General features: G+C 42.3%; 1 protein-coding gene across 1 annotated transcript; it reads right to left on the bottom strand.

Annotated features, from left to right (window-relative positions):
• Positions 1–2,582: 2,582 nt before the first annotated feature.
• On the bottom strand, positions 2,583–26,075 carry SLC30A8 (solute carrier family 30 (zinc transporter), member 8). The gene is made up of 8 exons (XM_009995367.1): positions 25,996–26,075; positions 16,351–16,554; positions 12,320–12,483; positions 8,391–8,544; positions 6,609–6,798; positions 6,106–6,211; positions 3,641–3,775; positions 2,583–2,728 (listed from the first exon to the last, which is right to left on the bottom strand). The coding sequence occupies exons 1-8, from the start codon at positions 26,073–26,075 to the stop codon at positions 2,583–2,585; spliced, it is 1,179 nt and encodes a 392-aa protein (XP_009993669.1).
• Positions 26,076–27,436: the final 1,361 nt, after the last annotated feature.

Below are 27,436 nucleotides of genomic sequence, written 5' to 3'. Positions count from 1 at the left end.
ATGCCTTAATAACACAATGCTCTTTCCAACTGTCAGCCTAGAAACTCAATACCACTCAGTGTCTCATACTTTATTCAGTTCTATCAAACTTGTTAATATAATGAGCCTTACAGCTGTGGGAGTGAGGAATGTGGAGTGGGAAAACATTACATCTAGCTGCATGGAAAATGAGGCTGCACTATTACTGCCAACGGCAGAACTGGAGTTGTATTCAAAGATGCAGTTGAGCATGTGTTTGGAAGTGCAACCCTTGTTTTTACTAACAGGTGAGTGTTTAATTCACTTAATAAGTTTTAATTCAGAAACAGAGGCACTGCACAAAGACCTGACTTTGTTCCCAGTTCTGCAGTAGCCATTGCCAGGCATACAGAAGAGGAATCACAGAATAAGTTTCAGTGAAGATTGAAGCAAAGAAGGCATTCTCCTCAATAACTGCCTTCCCTGTATCATCAGTCACAAGGGCACCAGCCTCAATAGTCAGCAGGCCTACATTGCCCTTGTTCTTCCTTTTTTTTATTGATGTACTGGAATAAACTTTTCTTGTTGTCCTTGATCCTCCTTGCCAGCTTTAGCTCCATGTGGGCCTTAGCTTTCCTTGTTGCACCCCTGCATTCTCTTACATTCTTGTATTTCTCCCAAGTGGCCAGACCTGTTTTCCACATTCTGTAAATTTCCTTCTTTCCTTTAATTTTTTTTCCAGAAGACCCCTATTCATCCATGCAGGTGTCCTACCTCTTCTGCTTGATTTCTTCCTCATAGGGATGCACTGGTTTTGAGCTTGGAGCAAGTGCTGTTTGAAAGTTGCCCAGCTTTCATGGACATCCATACCTTCCAGAGCCCATGGTATTCCAGCGAGTAGATCTTTGAAGAGGTTAAATGTTGCATTCCTGAAGTCCAGGGTTGTAGTCTTGCTCATTTCTCTTCTTCCACCCAAAATAGTAAATTCAACCATTTCTTGGTCACTACAGCCACAGGAAGATTTAACACGTCCTGTTAGGAAATCTGGGAATTAGCTGCCTGAAGGAGATACATGTCTCTTCCTGGACAGTGAATGGCTGTGTGATATGTCACAGGGTTCTTTTATTATCTGCTATAACTTCAGGGATGTAACCTTGCTGAGTAACACCCCACAGGCCATACAATGTAGGATGCTAGATGTGATGTTCACATGGCCCCCAGCTTTTCCTTGTCTTAATTATTTTTTCCTTTTCTAAGAGCCTACTTTATTGTCACGACCCAGCAATACCTTGTGACACAGACACCCAAAAATCCACCACAAATGTTCCATCACAACTTGTCATGATGCAGTGCAACAATATTATGGATTGTCTTGATAGTAGAGAACACTGCACAGTATTTTCTGGCAGGGAAGACTTCATAGAATCATAAAATGCCAGGTTGGAAGGGATCTCAAGGATCATCTGGTCCAATCTTTCTAGGTACTACTATAGTTTATATGAGATGGCTCAGCACCCTGTGAAGCTGAGTCTTAAAACTGCCCAACGTGGGGGAATCTACCACCTTCCTTTGGGATGCTATTCCAATGTTTGACTGTCCTCATGGTGAAAAATTTACCTCTGGTGCCCAATCAGAATCTCCCCAGGAGCAACTTGTGCCCATTACCCCTTGTCTTTTCCATGTGACTCCTTGTAAACAGGGAGTCACCATCTTCCTGGTAGCCACCCTTTAAGTAGTGGAACATGGTAATGAGGTCTCTCCTAAGCCTTCTGTTCTCAAGGCTGAACAAACCCAATTGTCTCAGCTTCTCCTGATATGGCAGATCCTCCAGTCCTCTGATCATCCTTGTGGCCCTTCTCTGGACCCTCTCCAGACTGTTCACTGGAATTGTGCTGAAAGCTATCTGAAAAATAGATGGGGCTAGCTAAAAAACCTAAGCACTATTTGTCAAATGTGAATGGAGTGAGTCCTCTTGTGATCCATGCTGCAGAATATGGTGCACATCTGACACCAGGGTGCTGAGCCATCTCATATAAACCATAGTAGTACCTAGAAAGGTTGGACTAGATGATCCTGGAGGATTCTATGATGTCTCCTAATATGCAGGACAAGGAGAGTGTGCCATAAGGCAGGGAAAGCACTCATTATCACTTCCTTTTGGAGGTCTCCTCATCCCTCCTGCTAATTTAAATTTTCTTCTTTATCCTGAGCAAGTGTTGAGCTTTGCTAACACCAAACTTAAATTACCTTACATTTTGAGATAATTGGTCTGCTGGTAATTTGAAGGTTGATTTGATTTTTGTTACCTGTAATTGCAAACAGGCACTCTTAAATGTTGCTTCAGTGCCAGTCTGCCACTCTAATCAAGAATAATTTAGGTACTTTCTCTTGTAATTTGAAGTAACAGAGGATGGACAGATAATTTGGCTGATGGATGGGCCTAATAGATGTTCTCTCTTGATAGATGTTACCAACAAGCAAAGGTACATGCACTGCTCTGTGACAGGATTTTTTAAGCTCAGTTAATTACCATTTGTTGTTAATCAATTACATGCAACTAGCACATATAGTCTCCATTGACCTGTAAGAGGGGTGATCATTATTTTTGTAGTGTACTGTTGCCTTTAATCCCTGGGCTCTTGGCAGAAGATGCAGTCTTGTTTCTGATCCTCTGTTGATTCAATCTGAATAGTGATGGAGTGGAAGCAGTAGTACTCAAACAAGACATGGGTAATATCTTTCAAAATCTTCTGGCTGTCTGCTGTGTCTGCTATAGATAGCAAGCAGAAAATAATCTAATTCCATACATGTAATATTTAAAGAAAAGTAAGTTTTTACTGACAGAAACTACTCACAAACAACCTGGAAACTTCTAAAAAGAAGTCTGAGAATGTTTCTTGTCCTTTCTATCCTCCTTTCAGGAACTTGTATGTCAGCAAAAGTTTTTTCAATAAAATGTGGTTAGAATATGCAGTTTTGGCAAGAGCCTAGCTAAGTTTAATTACCAAAGAAATTCAATTTGGCAGAAGATCGTAGGAAAGCAGAAATACTTAATAAAGCTTAGTTCATCCAGTCAGAGAGTTGCAACAATGCCAAGTGATTTGGGTGGCTGACAGACTCACTCTTTTTGGGAAGTGAGGACTCTATAAAGGACTTCGCCTCTGAACCTGTTCTTGGCCAAACAGTGGCATTTTTTTCTTAAATAAACCTTAACATGCACAAAGAAAACTGATAAACAAGAAATTTGATCTGAGTAGTGGACAATTTGTCAACAGGGATAAGGGCTTTGAACAATCTGGTCTAGCAGGAGGTGTCCCTGCACATGGCATGGGGGTTGGAACCAGATGAACTTTAGGGACCCTTCCAACCCAAGCCATTCCATGATGCTATATGACTATATTTAAAAAAAATAAATAAATAAAAATAAATAAAAATTTTTGAAGATTAAGTGTTACTTCTGCAGTGTTGAAGTTTTGGGCTAAGTAGAGATCCCTGTTGTTTTGGCAACATTTCTGGAAGGAGGATTTGAAAGCTTTTTTGTTGTTTGTATTTTTCCAATAAATTAAAGACATTTGTTTTAACAAGCAACAGATACACAGTCAGTTGTATCCCAGTCAGGAGAAACTGACCTTTACTAGGCAGCAACTGAATACTTACTCCATGTTTACAAAAATTTACTGACCTGTGGCAACATGAGCAGATAGAATAGTTTGATTCATTGTCAGAGACCAAAGCTGGAGGTTGTGAACAGACTCCACTTTCTCAACTGATAAAATCCTTGCTTTCACTGTGTCATAAGCAAGTCCTTTTGCTGTTCCTTAGAAAGAGAAGTTAGGGTAAAAACATATTTTGGAGAGAAAAATTATTATCAGTAATGGAAAATGCATCATGAAGATTTATTCAGTTAGATGTGTAATTTTTATATTTCATTATTTGGAAAGCCTGTCTGTTTCGGAGTTTACTGTGAAATAGAATCCTGTATCTTGTTTTATACTTCTGCATGGATGAATGAGACTCGTATATGCCTTAGGGAATACTGTGAGTGTCTGGTTTTCACAGGGAAGTGAGAAGTTTAGCCTGATCATGTAACAGTTTTGCACCAGCAGCTTTTGTGAGAGTAGAATTTATGGCATCATTTGAGCACCTCTGAAATGTTCTGTCCTTGATACACTTACACAATAGAGAAGCATTAGTTTAGCAGAGAGGGAAAGACAAACATAAAGATAAGAATTGTTTGCAACCCTAACCATTCTATGATTCTATGGTTTGACTCAGGAACCTTAGACGAGTTGAGATCCCAGGTCTAGTTAAGGAGTGGATCAGTACTTGTTTACTTAGATGAGCCTTCTAACAAAAGGTCATGATGGGGTTGCTAAGACTAGAGAAGAGAAGGGTCAGGATAGACGTTGCAGCAGCCTTCTGACACTTAAAGGGGACCTAGAGGAGACCATCAGGAATAGTAGTGAAATGAGGCAGAACAATTTCAGACTGAAAGAGGGTAGATTTAGGTTAGATATTAGGAAAAAATTCTTTAGTGGGTGATAAGACAGTGGAACAGGTTGCCCAGAGGAGCTGTGGATTCCCTTTCCCTGGAAGTGTTCAACGACAGGTTGGATGGGGCTTGGACCAACCTGGCCTAGTGGGAGGTGTCCCTGCCCGTGGCAGGGTGTTATCTTTAAGGTCTCTTCCAACCCAAACCATTAATACAATAACAATATTGATTAACTGTGTCTTTCATACTGTAACTGATAATTATTTGTAATAACTAACGACCTCGGTATTGTATGCTTTGTCCTATCTGTTTATTACAAGAACAACATGGAGTACTAACTTGGCATAACATGATGTGGACACGCACATGCTCTTTAGAGAAAACCATGGATGATCAGTGACCGTACGACACAGTTGGTCACAGGTGTGGACTTCTCTGCTGCTGCGTTGACACCCCAGGACAGGTTGGATGTTCTATGCATGGGGTAAGAACCACTTCCAATACCAACTTCAGCATCAAATTGCTCTTCAGAAAATTCTTAGGAGGCTATTAGGAGGTAGGACAGTACCTTCAGAGACCCACCAAGAAGGACAATAAAGGGCTTGCTACATAAGCAAACAAAGCACTGCCAGCCCAAGCTGGGAATTACTGCTCAGAGAAAGAGACCTCTAAGTGTGAGGGGCTGCCAAACCTTCCTGGTAGTTTGATTTTTTTCCCCATTAATCAAGAGGTCTTTGATTTTTGGCAGCCAAGATAGAGCAAGTAGCTGCACTCTATCTGGGTACACTTCTACACAAACATACCTGTCTCACAACCACTGAAAGCCAACCAACCCTAGAATTAAGCTTTACTGTAAAACAATGTAAGAATTTTTCTTCTTGAAACTGAAGTATGTGCAAAGTGAAAGAGAGAAGTAAAGAGCTGTGCAGACTGTCACACTGAGTAACTAATTTCCATTCAAAATTTACAGTCTTAGAGCTACTTTTCCTTTTAATCCTTATTGAGAAAGAGTTTGCATTATATTATTCAGTGTAAGAAGGGCAAAAACATGCATCTATGACTGCTAAAGTAATTTGGCCTTGCAAATCAAATGTTCTGGCCCATTGCTGACAGGATTAAATACTGCCAAACCTGTTCTTGTTGCTGCTGATGTATTGAGAATTGTCTATTCCCTTGCACCTGAACATGACTGGAAAGCTCCATCAGTTTGCTCTTTGGTACTGGTGTAACTAAAACTCTTAAAAACTCCTGCTTCTTGCACTCAGCCTATTTCACAGCCACGGTTCAAAGAACAGACATTTTTTTTTCTGGTTTTTTGTTTGTTTTTTTTTGGTTTTGCAAAGTCTTGTATTTCACATGGGTGAAGGAATTACACAATGAACAGAGTGAGTAGACATCTTATATGCCAAAGGGGTGATGAGAAGCAATGCTACGCATACAACAAACAAAAGCAATTTAATTTTAAGAATATATTATGACAGAAAACTGCTGTGCTTAAAATTTAATTAAGATTAAAGTATGATAAGAGTTTTTAGAATATTGGAAACTTATGCAGAAGTGTGCTATTATACTTTTGTCAGCAAATACAAGAGTTATGGAGAAAGGGAGAAAAAAACCCAAAATATAACAGTATTGATTCTGGAATGAGGTCCTACCTTCCATTAATACAGTCAAAATATCCCTTAAGATGGTGATGGTGGTTGCCAAAACAAAGATGGAAAACACAAATGTGCAGATTGGGTCAGCTATTTTGTATTCTGGCTAGAAAAATATGAACATATCACTTTGTTAATTTCCTTATTGTTGATTATTGCCATTTGTAATTTGCTAATCTCAAAGAATATTATATTCCATTCATCTAGTACAGAATCAATGCTCACCTCCTTTGCCAGCTAGGGAGCCTCAGCACAGGGCATGAAGGTGTATGGAAGAGGAAAAGGAAAGATACAGAAATATCCTCCTTGCAGATGAAACCCAAAGAAGCAAGCACTACATTCTTAACAGTCATTTCAGTTCCCAAGAATAACTCTCTTTGACTAAATTACAATGTATGTCATTAACACATAGCAATTATTTGCATAGTACCTGGTGTCACAATGCTATGAAAGTAACTGTTATCCTTAATTGTAAGGAAGGCAAGTGAACTAATAAAACTAACCTTAAAGAAGATGATAAGTGAGCTTATTAGCACACTAATACTCTGGAGTAGGTCTCCAATGGCGTGCACGAAGGCTGCCCGCACACTGGCGTTGCTGGGAGCCGGCGTCTCCAGAGTGGCTGACACGTGTTCCCTGGCCTGAGCCCCGTGGCTGTGCCCGTGGCTGGTCTGGTGCAGGATCAGGCTTAGTCTGCAAGAGAGGTAAAGCTGCAGATATGAGTAGGGTTATTGCATCTCTGAAAGCAGTGATGCCACACATGTTATCGTCCCTCTCACTCTGAATGCTGATCAGTAAAATCAAACATATTAAGTAAAAATACAGAGTGGTTAAGCAGGCAATTCCTAGTGTTTCAGTGTTTTACACACAAACAAGAATGTCTGTGAACAGAGGAATTAATAAGGCCTCATTTTCTATAGAGTTCTTGAATGTTGGGTCATGAACTGGTTGAAAAGAAGAAGTTGGAGAGTTGTGGTCAGTGGGACAGAATCTAGTTGGAGGTCTGTGACTAGTGGAGTCCCTCAGGGGTTGGTACTGGGACTGGTGCTGTTCAATATTTTCATCGACGACCTGGATGAGAGAACAGAGTGTGCCCTCAGCAAGTTTGCTGATGACACTAAACTGGGAGGAGTGGCTGACACACCAGAAGGCTGTGCTGCCATTCAGTGAGGCCTGGACAGGCTGGAGAGTTGGGCAGGGAGAAACTTGGTGGAATTCAACAAGGACAAGTGTGGAGTCTTGCATGTTGTGGAAGAACAACCCCATGTACCAGTACAGGTTGGGGGATGACCTGCTGGAGAGCAGTATAGGAGAAAGGGACCTGGGGGTCCTGGTGGACAGGAGGATGACCATGAGCCAGCAATGTGCCCTTGTGGCCAAGAAGGCCAATGGCATCCTGGGGTGCATTAGAAAGGGTGTGGTTAGTCAGTCAAGAGAGGTTCTCCTCCCCCTCTATTCTGCCTTGGTGAGGCCCCATCTGGAATATTGTGTCCAGTTCTGGGCCCCTCAGTTCCAGAAGGACAGGGAACTGCTTGAAAGAGTCCAGTGCAGAGCCCCAAAGATGATGAAGGGAGTGGAACATCTCCCTGATGTTCCCTGAGGAAAGGCTGAGGGAGCTGGGTCTCTTGAGCTTGGAGGAGGCGGAGGGGCGACCTCATCAATGTTTATAAATATGTTAAAGGCAAGTGTCTGGAGGCCAGAGATGGGCTTTTTCCAGTGATGTCTATCAATCGGACAAGGGACAATGGGTGCAAACTGGAACACAGGAGGTTCCATGTAAATATCAGAAAAAACTTCCTTACTATGAGAGTGACAGAGCACTGGAACAGGCTGCCCAGGGAGGTTGTGGAGTCTCCTTCACTGGAGACATTCAAAACCCACCGGGACATGCTCCTGTGTGATGTGCTCTGGGTGACCCTGCTCTGGCAGGGGGGTTGGACTAGATGATCTTTCGAGGTCCCTTCCAACCCCTAGGATTCTGTGATTGTGTTCTGACATCTAATAAAAAGTGAGATGGAGATTAATGTTCTCCTGGAGTTTGTGCATTCATAACTTCCCTTCCCAGTGTGGCAGCTAACAGAAGAAAGAGAGCAATTGCAGCCATCAATGAGAGCAATTGCAGCCATCAATGACACACTGCATCTTTCTTCTCTACCCCTTTCCGTATTCTCATGAAACTCATAAACGATATTTTTGAGACCAGTACCTCTCTATCACTTTTTATCAAACTATAGCAGCAGATTCAAGTTTCAAAATTTATTTGGAGAGAGTAAAAAGTAACTTACAGGATATTGGCAAGCACAGCACAAGCAGAGGAAATGAGCATCACTGTAGCATTGATATCATAATCAGGGTGTAGCAGCCTCATGCTAGCCAGATATATCAACACACCAGTCACCATCCAAATTATCATCATAGACATCAACGCAGCCACAATTTCTACGAAATAAAACAATCTGATGTGAACAGGTGTCATAACAGAAAGCTTCTTAGCCAAAAGAGTTACTTCTTGTGTGTTGGCAGCCTTGGTGCTCTCAAACAATGGGCCAAAATCCTTTCTGGTCATAGCAAATCCAGTGGCTGCCCAGGGCTGCCCTACCCATGTGGTTGCCTAACCCTGATCTTACTTCTGTCCCCTTTGCAGTGTTGAGTTAGTGAGGCATTTGAAGAAGTTGGAGAGATGAAACAGATTGTTTGAGGAGTTCTGGGAGCAGCAAAATAAGCTATAAAGGTAAGGAAGGATAAAAGAGCAATTCTTTCAAATCTTACATCGTTGCCTGGCACTTCCAGTAGGGTATGAGAAGCCCAGGAACCAGCCATCCTTCCCCAACAAGATTACTTTGATCACAGTAACAGAGGTTGGAGGGAAGGAGAGAGGCACAGCTCTTCCAAACCCACTGGCAGCTGTAATTCGCCTCTAACAGCCTCCCTTGCTTCTGTACACCTCTTGCCACTTCACACTCCAGAAAGGCAGTGACAGCCCTTGACAAGGTCCTGAGAGCAAAACCTCTCCTTTCTCTCTCCTGGTGCTCATCCTTCCAATGCCACAAAATATTTTTTGTGCCACTAGCAGTGATGAGAACAAAAGAAGCTATTTTTTCCCTGGAGCAGCAAAATATAATTTTGTCTCTATTTGCTCTGAGTTGAGCTCAAATAAATAAAATCCCCAAGGCCATCATTTGCTGCACTGCCATAGGCAAGGTTGAGGGATGTTTGTATGAACGTGCAACATGTTCTTAATAGGACCTGGGACTAGTAATTGCCACGTGACTTGAATGGGTAAATGTGGCTTTTTATGAACATACCAAGGAAAATAAAATTTCACAGTAAAGTGAAAGGCAGTAGATAGCCAGAAAGAGCAAAGTGCTTGCACAGACCTCCACTGTCAGTTCATGAAAGCAGCTGAAACTCATCTTATGAGTTGGAATATATTTTGATCAGTGTCACACCTTTTACAGCAGTCCAAGCTTCAGATACTTATTAAGTAACCATTTGTCTAGAACTGACAATGAATGAAAATGCACTGACAAGATTATCTGGTTTTACTTAAAGCTGAACGGAGAGAAGAAAATATAAAGCATACCTGGTGTTTATATTTTCTGCAAGTTAAAGTTGAAACCCTGCAAACTTGGCCCAGCTGAAGGTGCTGATGGCTCTGCTGTCATTGGCATGAAAGGAGCCAACAGCTTTTGTGAACACCTGAATGAAAGTCTATGTGTGTGTGCATATACTCCACAACTGAATGTGTTAGGGGTCATCTTTACCTACATAGGTGAAAATATGCATCACTTTTCAGTGCAGTGTATTAGCAAAAGCTTGGCTAAGCTTGCAGACCAGTTCAGTAGCACTAAATGCTGTACTCAATATATTCTCAGTCAAATATCTTCACAGCTACTGGCACTAATGAGAATGCAGCAAACAGCATTTTGAGACTCCTTGGAAGACTCTGGATCATACCAGAGATAAATTGAAGAGAGCTTTCCGACATGGAAGTAGGTCTGGCTCATACTATCAATCTCATTCAATATTGTGCTTCTCGCCATGTTGCTGAAAGCAGCTGCACACCCAAAGGGTTGTGTTGAACTGCTGCCCTGAATGATTCTGCTGCCTGATTCAAGCTTAGAAAACAGAAGGCATTCAAATGGCTCCTGCTAAACCTGAGCCCTGTCATATACAGCCTTTGCATGACACACCCTATCTGTCAGTCTGAGAAAAACAGTGAAAAATCAGCTTCCAGTGTAACTGAAGGCTGCAGCTGCAAGACCTTAGTGGTTTGCACAGAGCAACTCTGCCACCCACCTGACTGCCCTCAGCTACTCTATTAGGGCACCCACCTACAAATCATATGTATCATCATATATCTGGGAAAATAAGCAAGAAACAGGATAAATATAATGGAATGCAGTTTAATAGCCATTGGCATTTGATGCAGGGCTCTCTTTGCTACCAGTATAAAAAGACCATAAAGTATGGGTTCTGAAGTTCTGCATAGACATGACAAAAAACCCTAAAAAATCTAACACAGACTGAGGGTGACTTTCATACAATGCTTTGTCTACATCTCCTCATCAGCAAGAGAGAAGTTTCACTTTCATTTCCTCCCAGGCTAAGAGAGCATAAACCCAAAAAGTAATTATGGATCAAGCGAGGGGAAGCAGTAGTTTACTAAGGCTGCAAAATTCAGCTGAGTGTTGGCAACAATGCCAGCCGTACTTCAGTCATACTATACCTCCCTCTCATCCAACAGCCTGTTTCCAGCAGTGTCAGCAGAATATACGTAAGGAGCAATATAAAGACAGGACAAGTATGGCATGTGTCTTCTCTGGTGCATTCTGCAGCCACAGGCACCCTTAGCCTGCAGACAGCCTGAGTCAGAAGCTGCTTTGGGACCTTCATACTGAACATCCTTGAAGTATTTATCATCTGAGCCCTTCACTACTTCCAGGTGCATAGGTGTGCATAGCCATTTGAGATCCACTGACACCTACATGTGTGTCTTGACACAAGAGGTTTGGAAGTCATCCATGGCCTTCTAGGGTGGAGGTTGAAGTCTTTGTGGAACACATTGGCCATTTTGAATAACCCTAATCACATATGAGCAACTACACTGAGCCCTGAGACACTCATAATGGGATTCATTTCCAGGCTAAGTAAATGAGAATGTCTACATGTAGGTGTGAGCTAAGTGTATTGTGGACAATGGACATCAAATTAATGGTGATTCACACAGCTCCCTGCTCCATTGACTGACTGGAAATGCATCCTAGTTTCTTAATTATGAGTGTCTGGTGGTATTTGAGATGCCCTGGTCTTGTGTTTGGCATCCTGTGCAGCTTCCTGTGGGTCTTGTGCCACAGCTGCCATTCCCATGCATAAGTCCAAGACACCCTAGCACCAGACCTCTATGTTTAGGCAGCTGAATGGAGTCTAAATTTCTGCTAAACATATCGGAAGCTTGCACCTTATTCTTATATGTGCTCTCTTACATGTAGACATTGGTATTTAGGTGTCTAAATCTTGAACAGAATCATACAGCCAGAAATTGTTTCTGATAGTTAGTATTTTGTGTCTTATCTTTTTTAAAAGGATGTATGTTTGATTGTAAGGCTTTTGGTATTAGGTGTCATCTGTAAATATCCTGATTTTGGCTGAGGACAGAGAACCTTCAAAACCTACCAGTGCTTCCTTCTGATAAAAACCAGCAGTGATAAAGAGATACACAGGGAGAGGATTTAGAAAGTGGTAAATGTTAAAAAAGCTCACTTTTCTACAAAGATAACATGTTAGAATTGATATAGCATCATATACGTAATATATATATGTTATCATCCTATGGGTGGAGGAACCCTGTCATTTTTATGGGTATTGTTGCTTTCATAGAAACTGCTGTTTCATAGTAAATTGAGAACTCATCTTCCTCACACCCAAGTAACTGAAAGAAATAGCTGGTATCTCTGCCAAAGCTGGCACCTGCCCCAAACTGTATAAAGTAATTAACTGAAAGACACATTTTTAGACCAGAAATGACTGTGCTTTTTACTTCTTTGATGATCACTGGTTTGCTCTGTTTGTCATGTGTCCTGTGGGCTTTGAGAACATTAGTGCTCTGTCTCTAAATGTCTGCAGACCTATGCTGGACACCAGCACATTTCCCACTGCCCTTTTCTAAGGATTTCCCTCTCCACATTTCTTCATATTGTGACAATTTAGCTACCTGCTCGGTGCCACCCAAAAGTGAACTGCTTGGTGGGAGGTTTGGAGGCAAGCCACAGTGAGAAGAGGCTGATGAGGAAGCTTGCCAGGTCCACTAGGATGTGTGCAGCGTCGGTGATCACCGCCAGGCTCCCAGCGATCTGCCCACCTGTGTGAAACATGCAGCTGTATCATGGCTCTGGTCACAAGTTTGAGTCAACCAGATCGAACTTGAGACCTTCTTCGCTGTGAATCAAAGGGGATGTTCAGCTTTCAGGCATCTTAGACATGACACAAAACTCTGCAAAACTGTTTTGTGTCCCATTCATGCAGTGAAAGTCAGTAATAGAAAGACTTATGACAATCTTCCCTAGAGAAAGTCCTAAGGACAGGAAGAGTTGTGGCACAATAGTGCTGTGGTTTTATTACTGTTGGACTGTTTTACTGTGACTATTTTCGTATCAGATTTCTTGGTGAAAAGCAGTAGTGGGGATCATATTTCCAGTATCCTCCCACTATCTCTTCACAGATCACTGATATTTTTAGATACGTACAAAAACTCAAAGATGTAGCTTATGGGATTTGTTTCCTATTTGTTGTAGGAAAATAGGCATATTATTCCTGAATTAGGATGGCAGGATGCCCAACTATTTATTGGCAACACTAAAACAGGAGTAAAAAGAAAGGTCCCAATAGCAGAGCTGTGATAAACAACTGACCGTATTTGTGAGGGCATAGTGAAAAATGTTCTGTTTACAGGACTAATCTATCATGCATGATTTAGTTTAGATGCTGGAGCTGGAAAAATGTGGCTGGATGGCATTTTATGCTGGGGGGTTTTGGTTTCATATGAATTCTGAAAAAGAAAAAAAAAAAGAAGTCATTTTAGGCTATCAGAAACCACATTTCCTTTACTCAGCAAGCTAAATATTACTTTGCCAAATTCTTCTAACCATGTTAGAAGTTAAAGGCAAATCTAAAGAAACTAAAAGATTGCTCTAAACTACCCCATCTTCCAGTGATTGCAAGAGAAGAGAAGGATCCCAGGCAGAAAGCTGTCCTGCCAACTTGTTACAGCAGGGGAATCTTTGCAGCAGTGAAAATATAGAAAAATGGAAATGTGAAATAATGGAGCCAAAACATCTAGCTTCTGCTTCTAGCAATATATTTCCATCCTTCTTCAGTCATTCAGTTAATTTCAGCTCACCTTTTCTTCTGACCACAACTCATATGAGAATCAGTGAATCCTGAAAAACATTGTAAAATGCCTCTTTCAAACCTTAGACACCACTGCCAGAGGGACATGCAGATATATCTCATCTCCTTAGAGATGGAAAGTCTTCATGCCAGCAGGATGGACTGACTGACTGCTTTCCACCTATATGCAAATTTTAGATTAGAGTATCTAATAGTGTAAGGTTTGTCACCCCCAGAGAATGTATATTACACGTAGAAGGCTTTTTTTCCACCCTCTGTTATCTCCCTATTCATCCTGTTTACAGCTGCCTGAAAGTTATTTCCCAGAAGGGAGCAAGCACGGCTGCAGAATTTGGGGGCATCTCACTCCTTGCAGTAAAATGAAAAATTCAACAGAACTGGGATTTGCCGGAACACCAGCAGGTGTAAATTGCACATATACTTTTTGGTCGTGACACAGCTCCTAGGCTTTCCCTGTTTGCAGGGTAGCTGTTTCCCAAGAGGGAGGCAATTTTGCACAGCAGAGGGAAGCAGGCTTGTCTAGCACTGCACAGATGTTAACAGCCAAAGCATCAGCTACCTTTCAGCAAACAAATATGTAGAGCACAAAGTGCCTGCAAAACCCTATTGCATTTTAGATACTGTATTTCCATGTTCTGTGCCACAGCAATACAAAAGCTTGCTTCTATTTTGTAGTCTTTGCAAAAAATTGGCAAATAATTGTTTTATGTGTTGCTAGCTAATGGCTGCATGAGTTTCTGAGTTCTCAGTCTCCTTATCTAAGAAACCTGGTCAAGTCTTTATATTCTTTTTTGACATGATGATACATGCTGGGTTTGTGTCTCTTTCTAGTGCTCAAATGGAAATAAAGTGCTTTGAAATCCACATTTGGTCCTTAGCTTCTAAAAATCCTTGGAAAGCACTCTTGTATCAGGGCTGTACACAGAGTATCATTGGTTTGACTGATATCTCCAAATCTATGGAGTTTGTAACGGATCTGCATTAGAAGAACAGAAGATAATTGTCTTTTGGAGATAGCTAGTTTATCAGTCTCAGACAACCATGCCCATTTTATGAGGGCAGTAAGGTCCAGCACAGATGATTTGAGCAAAAATATCACAGGAGAGATCTCGGGATTCAAGGAAGCACAACTTTTCAACTTCTTTGAGAGGGATGCAGCTTAGTTTCTTCTGTCTAGGATAATAAAGACCACAGAAACTGTTTGCTCTCTAAGAGGAGAAGAAGGAGAACATGTTCTTTACTTTCAAGATAAAAGCCTGTTAAGGGCTTTTATTGCTATGTATCAACACTCCCAATAAGTGGCCTTTAGGACTTCCTACTACCCACAATGGATGTTTATAGTTTTGTATACCACAAAGCAGTAGAAACTGTCAGTCACTCAATGGTCAATCATCAGGCACAGGCTGCCTAGCCTAATGATAAAAAAAATTAAATGTATAGTTCATAATTACAAAAATCTCCACTGACTGCTGTCGGTAACTGCAGTTAATAACTGGTTTCTCAGAGTTTAATGGTCTGAAGCAAAATGGTCTTCAAGCCTGTTACTTAAGCTGTCACAGCAAAAAAGCTGTATGATTCATTAAGCAAAATGAAACATTTAGTTAACATATCATCTGTCCTTCCAATTATCCTCTAGCATTGCCACTTTCACCAGACATAAGCCTACTGATTATACGGTTTTGTTAATAATGCATTACTTCTGGCACTGGAAATTACTGCATGGAGATCAGTGGAGTGCACTGCTTTTCATGGGGGAAATGCACGTGACCTACAGACAATGGGGCTTCACAGGGATGAAGCGTCTGGGAGGGGCGAGTCAGAGAATTCCCTACTGGGTTTGGCAGCCAGGGAAGAAGGCGGAAATGAGGTGGCTCTTTCAGTGCCTCCACTTCTTACCTATGGGGAAGACAAAGCCTTTCTCTTTAATTTCCTTGGCCTCCAGAGATGCTGAATCTGGGAAAACATGGGTTTCAGGGTCCTTCCTTGCTGATTTTTGCTACATCCCCTGTGGCACATGTGGCAAAAGTCTGTGGGACCCTCATGCCTTACCTCACCTTACTGCAGAGAAGGGCAAATTAAAGATCCAATAACTATTAGGTGTGTACAAATATCACAAGAGCCACGCAGAGAGCAGATCAGTGGGACAAAATGAAAGCTAATGCTCTAGGAGTGAGTAAAATACTTATCTTTGGCATTGTAGGATGGGTCCAGAAGCAAAAGCTAATTAGACAGGAAAATAATCTTCCACTGATCCAGAGACACACCAGCAGGCCAATTTAAAAGATAAATGTGCCCTAGTATAAATACATTGAGTTAACTGAAGAAAAGCAGATGGTGAATCTGGCCCTGGGTTTTCCTCGATACTGTAAAGACAGTTTCATTTAATATCAGATCCAGCTGATAGCAGTCTTCTTCAGTGCTGAGGTCTCATTGGCCTGAATAAACATGTTCAATTTTTTAATCTTAAAAAAACCAAACAAAAACAAAAAAAATCCCACAAAAAAGTAACCCAATTTATTAGAAACCTTTTATGACACATTGCTAAGACATGCTAGCCACTTTTAGCCAAATTTAAAGACCTAGGAGAAGGGTGTAGACCATGTTATCCTTATATTCCTACCCAGATGCAATCCTTAAACAAATACATGAAAATATTTTAGTAGTTTTACCTTAAAACCCCACAATTCTTTTAAAGATTAAGGAGAAAGGAAAGTTATTTTGTCCCAGGTGGGTTCACCTCTGTGCATCATGGGTCCCTGCAGTCAGAGTAGGTGCAAAAGGGCATGAATACAGCTGTGCTGGGCACCAAACTGAGCTCTCTCTGAGCAAATATACTTCCCTGTAATCTCAGCAATCATGAAGAAAATGCAAATTACTGATGCTATACAGAGCTTTCTCCTGGCTTGATGCTGCTCCCTTTTTCTGTTCTCATAGGTCTGTGAGTAGCTGTGACAGTGATGATACACTGGATTAGCTTCAGTATCTTCTTCCTCCTGCTGCTGCCTCTCTTCATTTAAATTCTTCTGATGCCAGCTCATCCTTTGGGATTGAAAGAAACAGAATGTTAAAAAAGAAAAACCCTGATTATTTGGGCATCCAGCCCTGCAGCCTCAGAAACTATATAATTAATGCTTTTGAAGGATTAAAGCCGCATTGGGAACAGTGGAGCAGGTCACAGAAGAGGTTTGCTAGCACAAGCAGGGCTCTGTGGGAGGGAGCTGCACATGAAGTGACTGCTCTCCTCATGTTTCCCAGCTCTTTGGACTCTTCTACATCATTGAGCAGTTTATGAAGCACAGGGTGACTTTCTTAGGCTGTGTATTTAATGCACATCATATGATATTAAAAAAGCTGTACTTCATGCAAATAGTAACCAAATTCAGCATAGCATGGAGACAATTTTACAGAAAATGTCAGTTTTTTATTGCCAACAACTTTGTCAGGAAGACAATTAAAAAATAATAATCTTTTTCTCAAATATAATAGACTAAAAATAATTTCTCTTCTCTCTTTGCATGTCAACTTTTTTAATCTCAAATTTTCGTATCTGTACAAAAAGTATCAATCTTCTAGCAGGGCTCTAGCGTGAAAAATCTTAGCCTAAAACTTTCAAAGACACTTAAAAAATCCAAGAAACCAGTTCTCCATAATACACTGACCTCTTTGTTCCACTAAATTCATAGAAGGTAGAGAAGTTCAGCAGAAGTTGTTGGTTGAGCATCACTCAGATGACATCACAAGATGATTTCACAGCCAAATCTGATCTGCTACAAAAGCTCAGTGCTTCCCTTTTTCTTCACAGGGAATATGGGATGGGGTTAGAGAGTTCTAGGGCTGAGCACATTGCACTGTGACAGCAGGAACTCCTGAATGACCACGACATCTAGTGCTTTCACTAGAGCAGCTCAGTGACTACCTCACTTTATTCTAGGACGCCCCAGGGTGGTTTGCTAAGCAAGGACATTCCCGCTTTCTTATCTCTCAACTGAGAAGAGGCAAATTGGTCAAAAAAATCCCCTAAACCACATCCCAGGAAGTTCTACTGAAAACTATTGTGTTATGTCTATTCAGATATAACATTGGTTGCCACAGCTGCTCCTAATGTGATACCCCCACTGGTAAAATATCCCCTGTCATGTACTGAGTCTCTTGGGAGAGCCCTGTGGCATCAAAAGGTGAATTCTGCCCAGATGCACATGCACAATGTCCCTATAACCATGTGCTGCAACTATTTGAGGTCTGTGTGTGCAAGGCTATAGTCAGCACACCTGTCTGTGAATGCAGCAAACTCCACGGCTCTTTGAGTCTGAAATGAGCCTGAGGGTATGACATGAAGCTGGGCTTAGCTGCCCCCAGAAATAACAGCCTCTTTTCCCCATTCTGACTAAAGAATTCCCTTTGACACCAGAAAAGGTTGTTTCTTTGGTTGCTGGCAGACCTGTGCTTTGGGAGGTACATGGATCTTGGTGACTTTCTGTAGCATTTCTGCACTGTTTATGGAAGTGTGAAGATGCCTAACATCCTACTGAAAAGAAACCATGCCTTTGGCTGCCAATCTGTAGCAGCGGATGTCAAGAAAAAAACTGCACTGAAGTCATGAACTTTTTCCAGCTGCCTTTTTGGGCGGCCAGAGGGGGCTGTGGCAGCTCAGGAGGTTCAAAGTCCTGCCTGGTGCCCCACAGCCCGCACCCCACCAATGGGCCAGAGGCAAAGGCAGCTGCAGAGCTGTGGGTGCCTCAGCCCCTTGTGTTCATCAGCACCACAGAGGTGCTGAAGGTGATGAAAGGAGAAGACCTGACCCCCCTTGGCAGCCCAGCCCTGCAACCGTAGATAATCAGTGTGGATTTGGTTTTGTAAATATTATTGAGATGTTCCAAGGAAGCAACAGGTGTCCCTGAGTCAGCTTGTTTCCCAGTCAGGTTAGCAAGTGGTCTCTGTTTGCTCAGGAGAGGTGACCAGGTCCCTCTGTTACATGGGGAGCTTGCGTGAAAGAGCAGCTGGTCAGATTTGGTGCCTGATGCCTGAGGACAGAGAGTTTTCTTAATCCTTTTCTCAGAGTTTTCCTTTATTTGCCCCTCAACAACAAATAAATGGGAGCTGGGCTGCTTGCAGAATGAGCTGCCCATCTGGCAGCTGGGGTCCCCAATAGGCAGTCTTTCTCCAGTCCTTTAGTTTGACATTCATCAGACTTCTCATGTGCACTGTGTCACTTTTGTACAATATTTTCCTGATGTATTTGCCTCAGAAGATACTACAAATTGATTCCTTCCAGATGGATGAATAAAATACTGTAGCTCTCTCACTGTCCCCTGGAGATCAGGGCATACGAGTTTTTCTTTCTCATGATCCCTCTCTGGAGTTAACTTCCAACGCTTTTCTATAGTTTGCATGTAAAATTAATTTCCCTTTAACTCAGTTTTCATCAGCTGGCATTGAACATTAAAATCATCTTAACAACATAAGTCAGCAACCTGTCAGGAAAGGGATGCCAAAATTACCCCTGCAGATTTCTGAGCCACCAAATCCTTTCCTTGCTGTTAACAAAATAGGTCGCTTTGTGACCCTCCTGTTTTTTTCATCTTTGAGTCACTCCATCAGCTAACAAAAACTCAGAGTACCACTGAGGAGCTGGAAAGCACCATCCACAGATCTTGTTGAACAGATGCAAAAGCAAACAGAGACAGCGTAAACCCACAAATGTCACATCTTTCTGTCTAAAGGGTATCTAAATAAAAGAAGCCCAGTTGTCAGAGGTGGTGAGCATTCTCTGCTCCCTTTGAACTTGCAGAGCTGCATCTGGCCCAATGAGTTAGGAAAACTCCTGCCAGCTCCTGTGCGTAACCATTATTTTTTTCCTCCAAGAGCAACCTGCTACTAATTAAAAGAATCTAAGAGACAGTTTTATAAATGTGTGAATCAAAAGCTTAAAGTGCAGAGATCAGCTCTGTCAAACCATAAACCCCTTCTGAGTCTGTTAGAGCAAGATGTAGCCTTTGAGCATCAGATTTCCACACCAGTACATGGCAAGCAGAGTCCCAGATTAAAAAATAATCTCCATTTCAAATTCTCTTTGTAAAAATGATAGTTGAGTTAACGTCATAGAAAGGCTCCTACTGATTCATGCCCAGAAGGGAGGAAGGAGAAAATATTAATACATATTGCAGATTCTATACAAATCATTAGCAAGAGCTTTTGATTACAACTTCCTTTTGTTTGTTTTCCCTAGATCTGCTGGGTGCCTTGATCTGCAGGCTGATGGGAATAATTGCTATCCTCCTAGACCATTATGAGAACCCCAGTCAGAAGAGCAACATGTGGAATCATTGCACTTCCCACAGGACATCATCTCCTTCTCAAGGGAAAATAGTAATTTTTGCTGCCTGAAAGGATAATGAAACTGCCTTCAGAGAAAAATTTATCAAAGCTACAGTCACTTCTCTTATACTGGCACTGCTCTGATTTCATCTGAGATCTGTTTATAGTCTGGCTGTACAGATTCTTCTTTTCCTTATCGTGGGCACAAAACAAAGGCAAATATTTATATATTTGTGTACATTTAGATATCTACTAGATGGGAATTTGTCCTTTGGTTGTTTTCTTTAGTCTCATTTTGAGAGCCTGATCACGTATGCATAGATGTATTGTGAATAAATTTCCTTCTGCAGAACAGTACAGCAATATCTACTCTGAGTTATACCCACGGTATAAAGTATCTGAGTATCCAAACAGCCAAGTACCCAAACTCTGTTATGAGCATAAGGGGATACATAAGGGCAAAGCACAAGGGAACAAGTCCAGAGGGCTGCTGCTCCACAGTTGCACCAATCTGGAGGCTGGGAGGTGACTAAAGCAGAGCTTGTATCTAATAACACTTTACAGATCTTTCTTCCAGGAACCTGCCTGACTTGAAAGTGGCGAGTTCCACAGTTTAATTATTATTCATGTGGAAATAATGCATCCTTTGTTACTTATAAGTCATCTGCCTGATATTTTAATTAGTTCTTGTACTGTTAGGAATAATTAATTATGATTCCCTGTTTACCTTCATCACATCATTCATGATTTTATGTAACATTGCTATACCCCTGAATGATCAATATCCTGAGCTGGTGTCCTAGTTATTTAGTTTCTGTTTTATGGCTCTTAGAATCTCAGTTTTAATTTTGTTTCCAAAATGAAATGAGAATAACTGAAGTGGGCATAATGGAGATGGTGTATTGCCAGTACGGAGCAGACACAGTCCTTTCTGCAGGGTCCTCAGGACACCTAAGATAAAGGCAAAAGCAATGGGATGGGTTCTGCTGGGTCCCCTCAGGAGATATAACAAATGGGTAAAAATCCTTCCAAAGTCACCATAAAAACTGAAAGTTTTCCTGGGCATTGGCTTCTGCAAAGCACAGAGTTGTGAAAAGCCTTTATTTGATATGGACTCATTGATCTCGTAAGAGTTTTCATCTCCCTGCTTTCTTGTCATAGAAAATCAACCTCCACCTGAAGAAATAATCTCCTAGGTCCACTTCAAGCTTTTTGCCTTCTGGCATGAGCCTACCAGACAAGAATCAATTACAAGCCTAAGGCTTCATTGACAGACAGGAATACCTATAGGTCAGGTTAATGACCTCTGTTAAAAACTTTTACATTAAAACATGCCCTAAGGTTTTTACACATTTCCTGCTTTTATCATTGCCTCTTTTTTTTTCCCCTTTTTTTCTTGTCTCTTGTCTTCTCAGAAACAAAATAAAGCAAAAAATCTTGAGACTGTAAGACCTGAGTTACACTTGTGTGATGGCATTCAAAACTTCACTGTATTGACATAGAAAGAACATGATCAGAAACCCAGTTGACAGTTGGACTGGATGATCTTAGAAATCTTTTCCAACCTTAATTATTCTACGATCCTATGATTCCATATCCATGCTGAATCAAGCCAAAATCTAGTTCTCAGCACAGCTGGTACAATCTAATGCAAATCCACTGATTTTTAAGTGAGATACTGAGTATTTCTGGTCAATGTTACTGTCAATACTTCTGTGAATCTATGGTCAGAAAGACATAAAATCATCTGGCCTGTATTCATTCATGGAAACTTGAAGAATTTGGTCAAGACATTTCTAGTCTTTGCTATATGGTTGTCTAGATCACTAGATAGGTGATAACAAATCAAAAGAAACATAACAATTGATTAATCATCTGAAGAATTTATCCTCTTCCACCATAACCATTGACTGTAAAAAGTCATAGAAAACTATCTTAGATACTTACTTCACATCCAAGTTAAAGACAGATGACATGAATCTCACTTCATATGCCTTACAGACAACATTTTTGCATAAGGTAGGAGGTTCTGAGCATGCAGCTTCAGACACTGTTACCATTATGGTTCATATGCTTCCTGGAGTCTGATGAGAAGTGGCGTCCTATCCTGGGACCAGTCCTATGTAATAACTTTGTCCTTTTTTGGAGGAGGAGTTGGTGTGCACCCTGATCAAGTTGGCAGATGATGCCAGCTTGGAGGTACAGCTCATACATTGGAGAGTGAGCAAGGCTGCCATAGGCAGACTGGAGGAAGGGGCCAATAGAATCACAGAATCACCAAGGCTGGAGAAGACCTTTTAGATCATCAAGTCCAGCCTATGACTTAACACAACCACACTGGCTAGACCATGGCACTAAGTGCCACATCCAACCCTTCCTCTAACACATCCAAGGACAGTGCCTCCACCACTTCCCAGGGAAGCCCATTCCAATGTCTATTCACCCTCTCCATGAGGAAATGCTTTCTAATATCCAACTTAAACCTCCCCTGGTGCAGCTTCACGTCATGCGCTATCTTCTTGTCACTAGTTGCGTGGGAGAAGAGCCCAGACCCCACTTGACAACAACCTCCCTTCAGGTGGTTGAAGAGAGTGATAATGAACCCCCTGAGTCTCCTCTTCTCCAGGCTGAACAACCCCAGCTCCCTCAGCCTATCCCTATACGACTTTCCCTCTAGTCCCTTCACCAGCCTCGCTGCTCTCCTCTGGACCTGCTCAGCACCTCAAGATCCTTCTTGAAGTGCGGGTCCCAGAACTGGGCACAGCACTCAAGGTGAGGCCTCACCAGTGCTGAGTACAGGGGGAGATTTACATCCCTACTCCTGTGGCCACACTATTCCTGATACAAGCCAGGATGCCATTGTTCTTCTGGGCCACCTGGGCACACTGCTGGGTCTGGTTCAACTGGTTGTCAACCAGTACCCACGGGTGTCTCTGCTGGGCTGCTCTCCAGCCACTCTTCCCCCAGCCTGTAGCGCTGCCTGGGGTTATTATGGCCAAAGTGCAGGACCCTGCACTTGGTCTTGTTGAATTTCATGCCACTGACCTCAGCCTATCGATCCAGCCTGTCCAGGTCCTCCCACAGCTTCAGAGGGAATCTTTAGATTAATTAGGCAGAAATTCTTTAGTGTTAGGGTGGTGAGACACAGGTGCAGGTTGTCCAGAGAAGCTGGGAGGCTCCATCCCTGGAAGTGTTCAAGGGCAGGTTGAATGGGGCTTGGAGCAACCTGATCTAGTGGGAGATGTCCCTGCCCATGGCAGAGAGGTTGGAATTATATGATCTTTAAGGTTCCTTCCAACCCAAACCAGTCTGTGATTCTATGAGATCAATAAATTGTCACAGGTTTAGCAGAGGACCACCATGGTGGTTGAGGGCTTGAGCATTCAGTATTGGAAGAGATTTCCCAGACAGGTCATGCAGTCTCCATCCTGTGAGAATTTTTTCAAGGTTAGACCAGATAAAGCCATGAGCAACTTTTGTTTAATCTCTTGGTTGACTCTGCTTTGAGTAGAAGGTTAAACCAGAGACCTCCTGAGGTCACTTCCAACCTGAATTATCCTGTAAGTCTACAGCTGACCTCATTTTCAGAGAGCTCAGTTAAATCCCATACTCTTGTAAGCATTTCAAGTTTGGCACAGGAGACAATGCATCCAAACCCACTAGTGACTACAGGCAGGTTTAGCAAGTACAAAACACTCTCCCCCTCCAGCCTGTGTGCAGGGAATGGGGCCTGTGTTCAAAATTACTACTCACAGGGTTAAGATAAAACTAGTTTTGTTCCCTGTGTATTGTAATAATGGCATTTATTAAAAAGAAAGTGTCTGGGGCATGGCAAAGAAATAAGCAATCTGTGTGCAAAATAAATTCCGTTGAAAGCATTAGAGTTGTTCATTAAGCCTACACACAGGGAATGGAAAAATGTGGTAATTTATACCAAAGGCTAAGATGAGCTTATTGCTACTGATCGGCTTAAGACACCTGAAGCTGTGGAGGCAGCTGGTCTGTGCAAGCCCAGGCCCAGCTGGCTGTGTCGTCCAGCCCCCAGGCCAGCTCCTGGGGGGCTGCCTTTGGCCCCCAGGGTGGCACCCTGGGGTGCTGGGCTGCCAGGGGAGCAGAGCCAGGGCTTCCCCTCAGCTGGCAGCTCTGCTGAACAGGGGAGAGGCTCCAGCTCCCAGCCCCATTTCTGGTTGTTGTAGGGACAGAGTCATTACATTGTGTAGTTAGTAAAAGCTGCCCTGGTTAGAACAGCTGAGAGGAAGGGCAGCACAAGTGCCACATGCCTGGAAGAGAAGCCTTCCTTCTCCTGCTGAGCTGTATTACCCCTGCCATAAATCAGCAATCTCAGGACCTTTGCTGTGGAGCCCTCCTGGGACTGGCCTGCTGGGCATATTTGCAGTGATCACCCCACCAATTGCAATTGTTGCAGTGATTAACCCCAACCAACTTAAATCCTAAATTAAGAAAAAATAATTAGAAAGAACTTGTCTCCTCCACAAGGTGAGTCAGCACTTAGATGGGAGGTTGAGGTGATTCTTGCTCCCAATGTGCATCCTACCTCTCTTCTCCCTGGGGATATTCTCTGTTCCTGGTGATTCTGGGAGAAAAAGGGCTCCCTCACAAGATAGCCTAACAACTGTCCCTGTCTCGGGGCACCTCTTCCTGTGTGGTGTAAAAGGTTTGTCCAGAGACATCCTTATGTCCAGAGGCAGCAAGGGGCCAAAGGACCTCAATCACTGAAACTGTGCCTGCAAAACTGCAAAACCAAAAAACTCTGAGTTCTTCAGTAAGTAAAATGAATTGCAGAATCATATGGGATAATTCTAAAATATAAATATTACCACAAAAGTAATTTTGGACAGTGTCATGTATATTTATGGAGCCATGTAATAATATTTAATAACACAGACACTCAAATGACTAAAATATGGTGGCAGTGACCCAGTATAAGAACATGGAGAGATAGATTTCCATTTCAACTGACAGTGTTTATGCCAAGTTTCTGTCCCACATGTTTTAAGAGAGCCAAGCAATAAATAACCTGAAAACCAATGAGATAATGGAAATGTCAAGAGGTGCTAAGCTGTAACTGAGCATCTATTTTCTTTTAAAAATACTTGCAGGTCTGAGTCAAGAGGAAGAATGAAAATAAGTTCAGCTGAAAAACTGTTTTGTGATAGACATTTATACTCATTTTTTAACCCAAGCTACAGCTTTTCTCACCCAGGCAAGCATTTACTCACAGGACTTCCAGCACACAAGAGGTACATCAGCTTCAAGTCTGGTAGACTATTCATATGAATAAAGTTTTGCAGGATCAAGTCTTTAACAGCATTGTATTCTTTTCACACCAAATAGATTATTTAGACATTCAAGCATGAAGGAGCCTTGAATCAAACATTGTGTCAATAGCACTATTATAATTCAGTCTAAAATTGCAGTATAATCCATGAGGTTTTGTATCCTACAATAAATCTGCTTAAGCTTATAAAATACATAGCAGGAGACACTTGCTTCAACAGTAGATTGGTTCAATCCATCACAGATGCAGACATACCAGGCTGCTGCCTAGTAAATACATCTAGTAAAAAACACTTTAAAAGAAAGTTTGGAAAGGGAAAAAAAAAAATAATCAAACAAAACTTTTTGAAAGTAACGAAAGACGTTCCCTGAATGCAGCGTGAAACTCCCCACGCTTTGACTCCTGCAGCCTGTCGGCAGATCAGTGATCTCATATTGCTCTCAAAGGCATAGCAATGGCAGTGAAGGAAACAGAGTTGTGTTACCTGTCTAGGGCCAAGGAGTATTTGTTGGTATCCCTTTCACTCACAAGGCAAATTTATTGCAGCATAATCCATGAGGTTTTGCATCCTACAATAAATCTACTAGGATTATAAAATACATAGCAGGAAACACTTGCTTTAACAGTAGATTGGTTCAATCCATCAAGGATGCAGACATCTCAGCCTGCTGTCTAGTAAATGCATCAAACATTTAATAAGGAAGTTTGGAAAGGGAAAAAAAATCAAACAAAACATTCTGAAAGTAGTGAAAGATGTTCCCAGTACACACTGTACTTGGACTCCAGCAGCCTCCCGACAGATCAGTGATCTCGTATTGCTCTCAAAGACAAAGCAATGGTAGTAGAAGGAAAGAGAGTTGTATTACCTGGCTAGGGTCAAGGAGTACTTCTTGGTGTCCCTCTCACCCACAAGACAAGCTCTTTCGAGACCCTTTTTGGCAGCCATGAGGAAAGTGAGTGGGGTTTTGCTTGGGTTTTTCCCCCCTTAAACTCTCCTTTCTCTGTTGGAAGCGGATGTGGGCAGAAATGTCCTCGCGACTTATGCAGAAGTCTCTGCCAAATATTTTTAAATGAAAAGGTTTTAATAATCTTCTCAATAAACCCACTGGGGGAGAAAGCTGCTTTCCTAGGGCTGGTGGCGTCACTAACATGCCAAACAGCAACTTGCTGAGCATGTCAGACTGGGGGGTTTGGGGCCTCCCTCTCTTTTTTTTCCCTTTTCCCCCCCCATGCTCGATGCCGGGCTGCGGTCCCTGGGCAGGCAGTGGGTGCCTGCTCTCCCTCTGGCTGGGGTCAAACGCAGCCGTGCGCACCCTGACATGCACAGGCGCTCTGAAAGGGAGGAGGAAGGTGATTAAAATGGCCTGATTTGCCTGGAAACAGTCAAACCACTGTTTGCCTTTCTGCTCGCTCGGCTTGGGAGGAAAGTACATCTCCCTCACCCTGGCTTGGCGCAAGCCTCTTTAATCTAAGCGATCGCTCTGAAGACTTATTTCTACCCCTGGCACGTTTGCTCCTAACAGTTTGAAACAGAAGACACTGCTTATTATTGCTGTTTGCAACACAGGTTATTGAAATCTTCATTTTGCCAGGAAGGACTGTGGGTTGTTGTTTCTGCTTTATTCTGTTTGTTAGTTCTGTCAACAGCCACCGTCCTTGGAGAGGAGAAGACCTCCGGGCTCACCTCTGTCCCAGCCTGGCCTCAGACACCTTCTTTGGTGCTAATGGGTAATTTTGTGCTGGTGCTGTTTGTGTTTTATCATATACTCATCAGAAACAGACCACGACTGAGAGCCCAACCCCTGCACTGCCTTCACAGCAGAGATTAGAAATAGAGAGTGAGCAAATGCTGGGTGCTGCATTTAAATTCTGCATCTTTTATTACCATGGGTAGCCTAAAGTGTGTATGATGAGCTGGGATCTCCCCTCCCTTCCCCCATCTTGCAAAACATGTACCTGGTCTGAGACTCATGTGGGCAGGCAGTATATTTGTGAATCATATAAATGCAAAATATTGGTTTTATGCCATCAGAGATCCACATGTTGCCACCCACATGTCAGCTGTGCAAACACTTCCCTCGAGCCTGTGAGCCAAGGAGCTGATGGTATCTCAAACACATTTCTGAGCAGCCACCAGCAAGCGGCAGAAATACATTATTTTTCCACATAATTTTTCCAAAATGCGTTGTTGCCTCTGTTCCTCTAATGTCATTTTCTCAATAACCTTTTTCCAGGTTTTATACCCGCCCACACACCCTTATAAGGCCCTTTGGTGGAAGAGATTGGTTTTCTGACTCATTCCTGGGA

The sequence above is a fragment of the Chaetura pelagica genome, unplaced genomic scaffold (assembly GCF_000747805.2).
Source record: "Chaetura pelagica isolate M959 unplaced genomic scaffold, ChaPel_1.0 scaffold53, whole genome shotgun sequence".
Classification (NCBI taxonomy): Eukaryota; Metazoa; Chordata; class Aves; order Apodiformes; family Apodidae; genus Chaetura; species Chaetura pelagica.
Note: the sequence above shows the minus strand (reverse complement) of the source record. Positions and strands in the feature narration are given on the sequence as shown.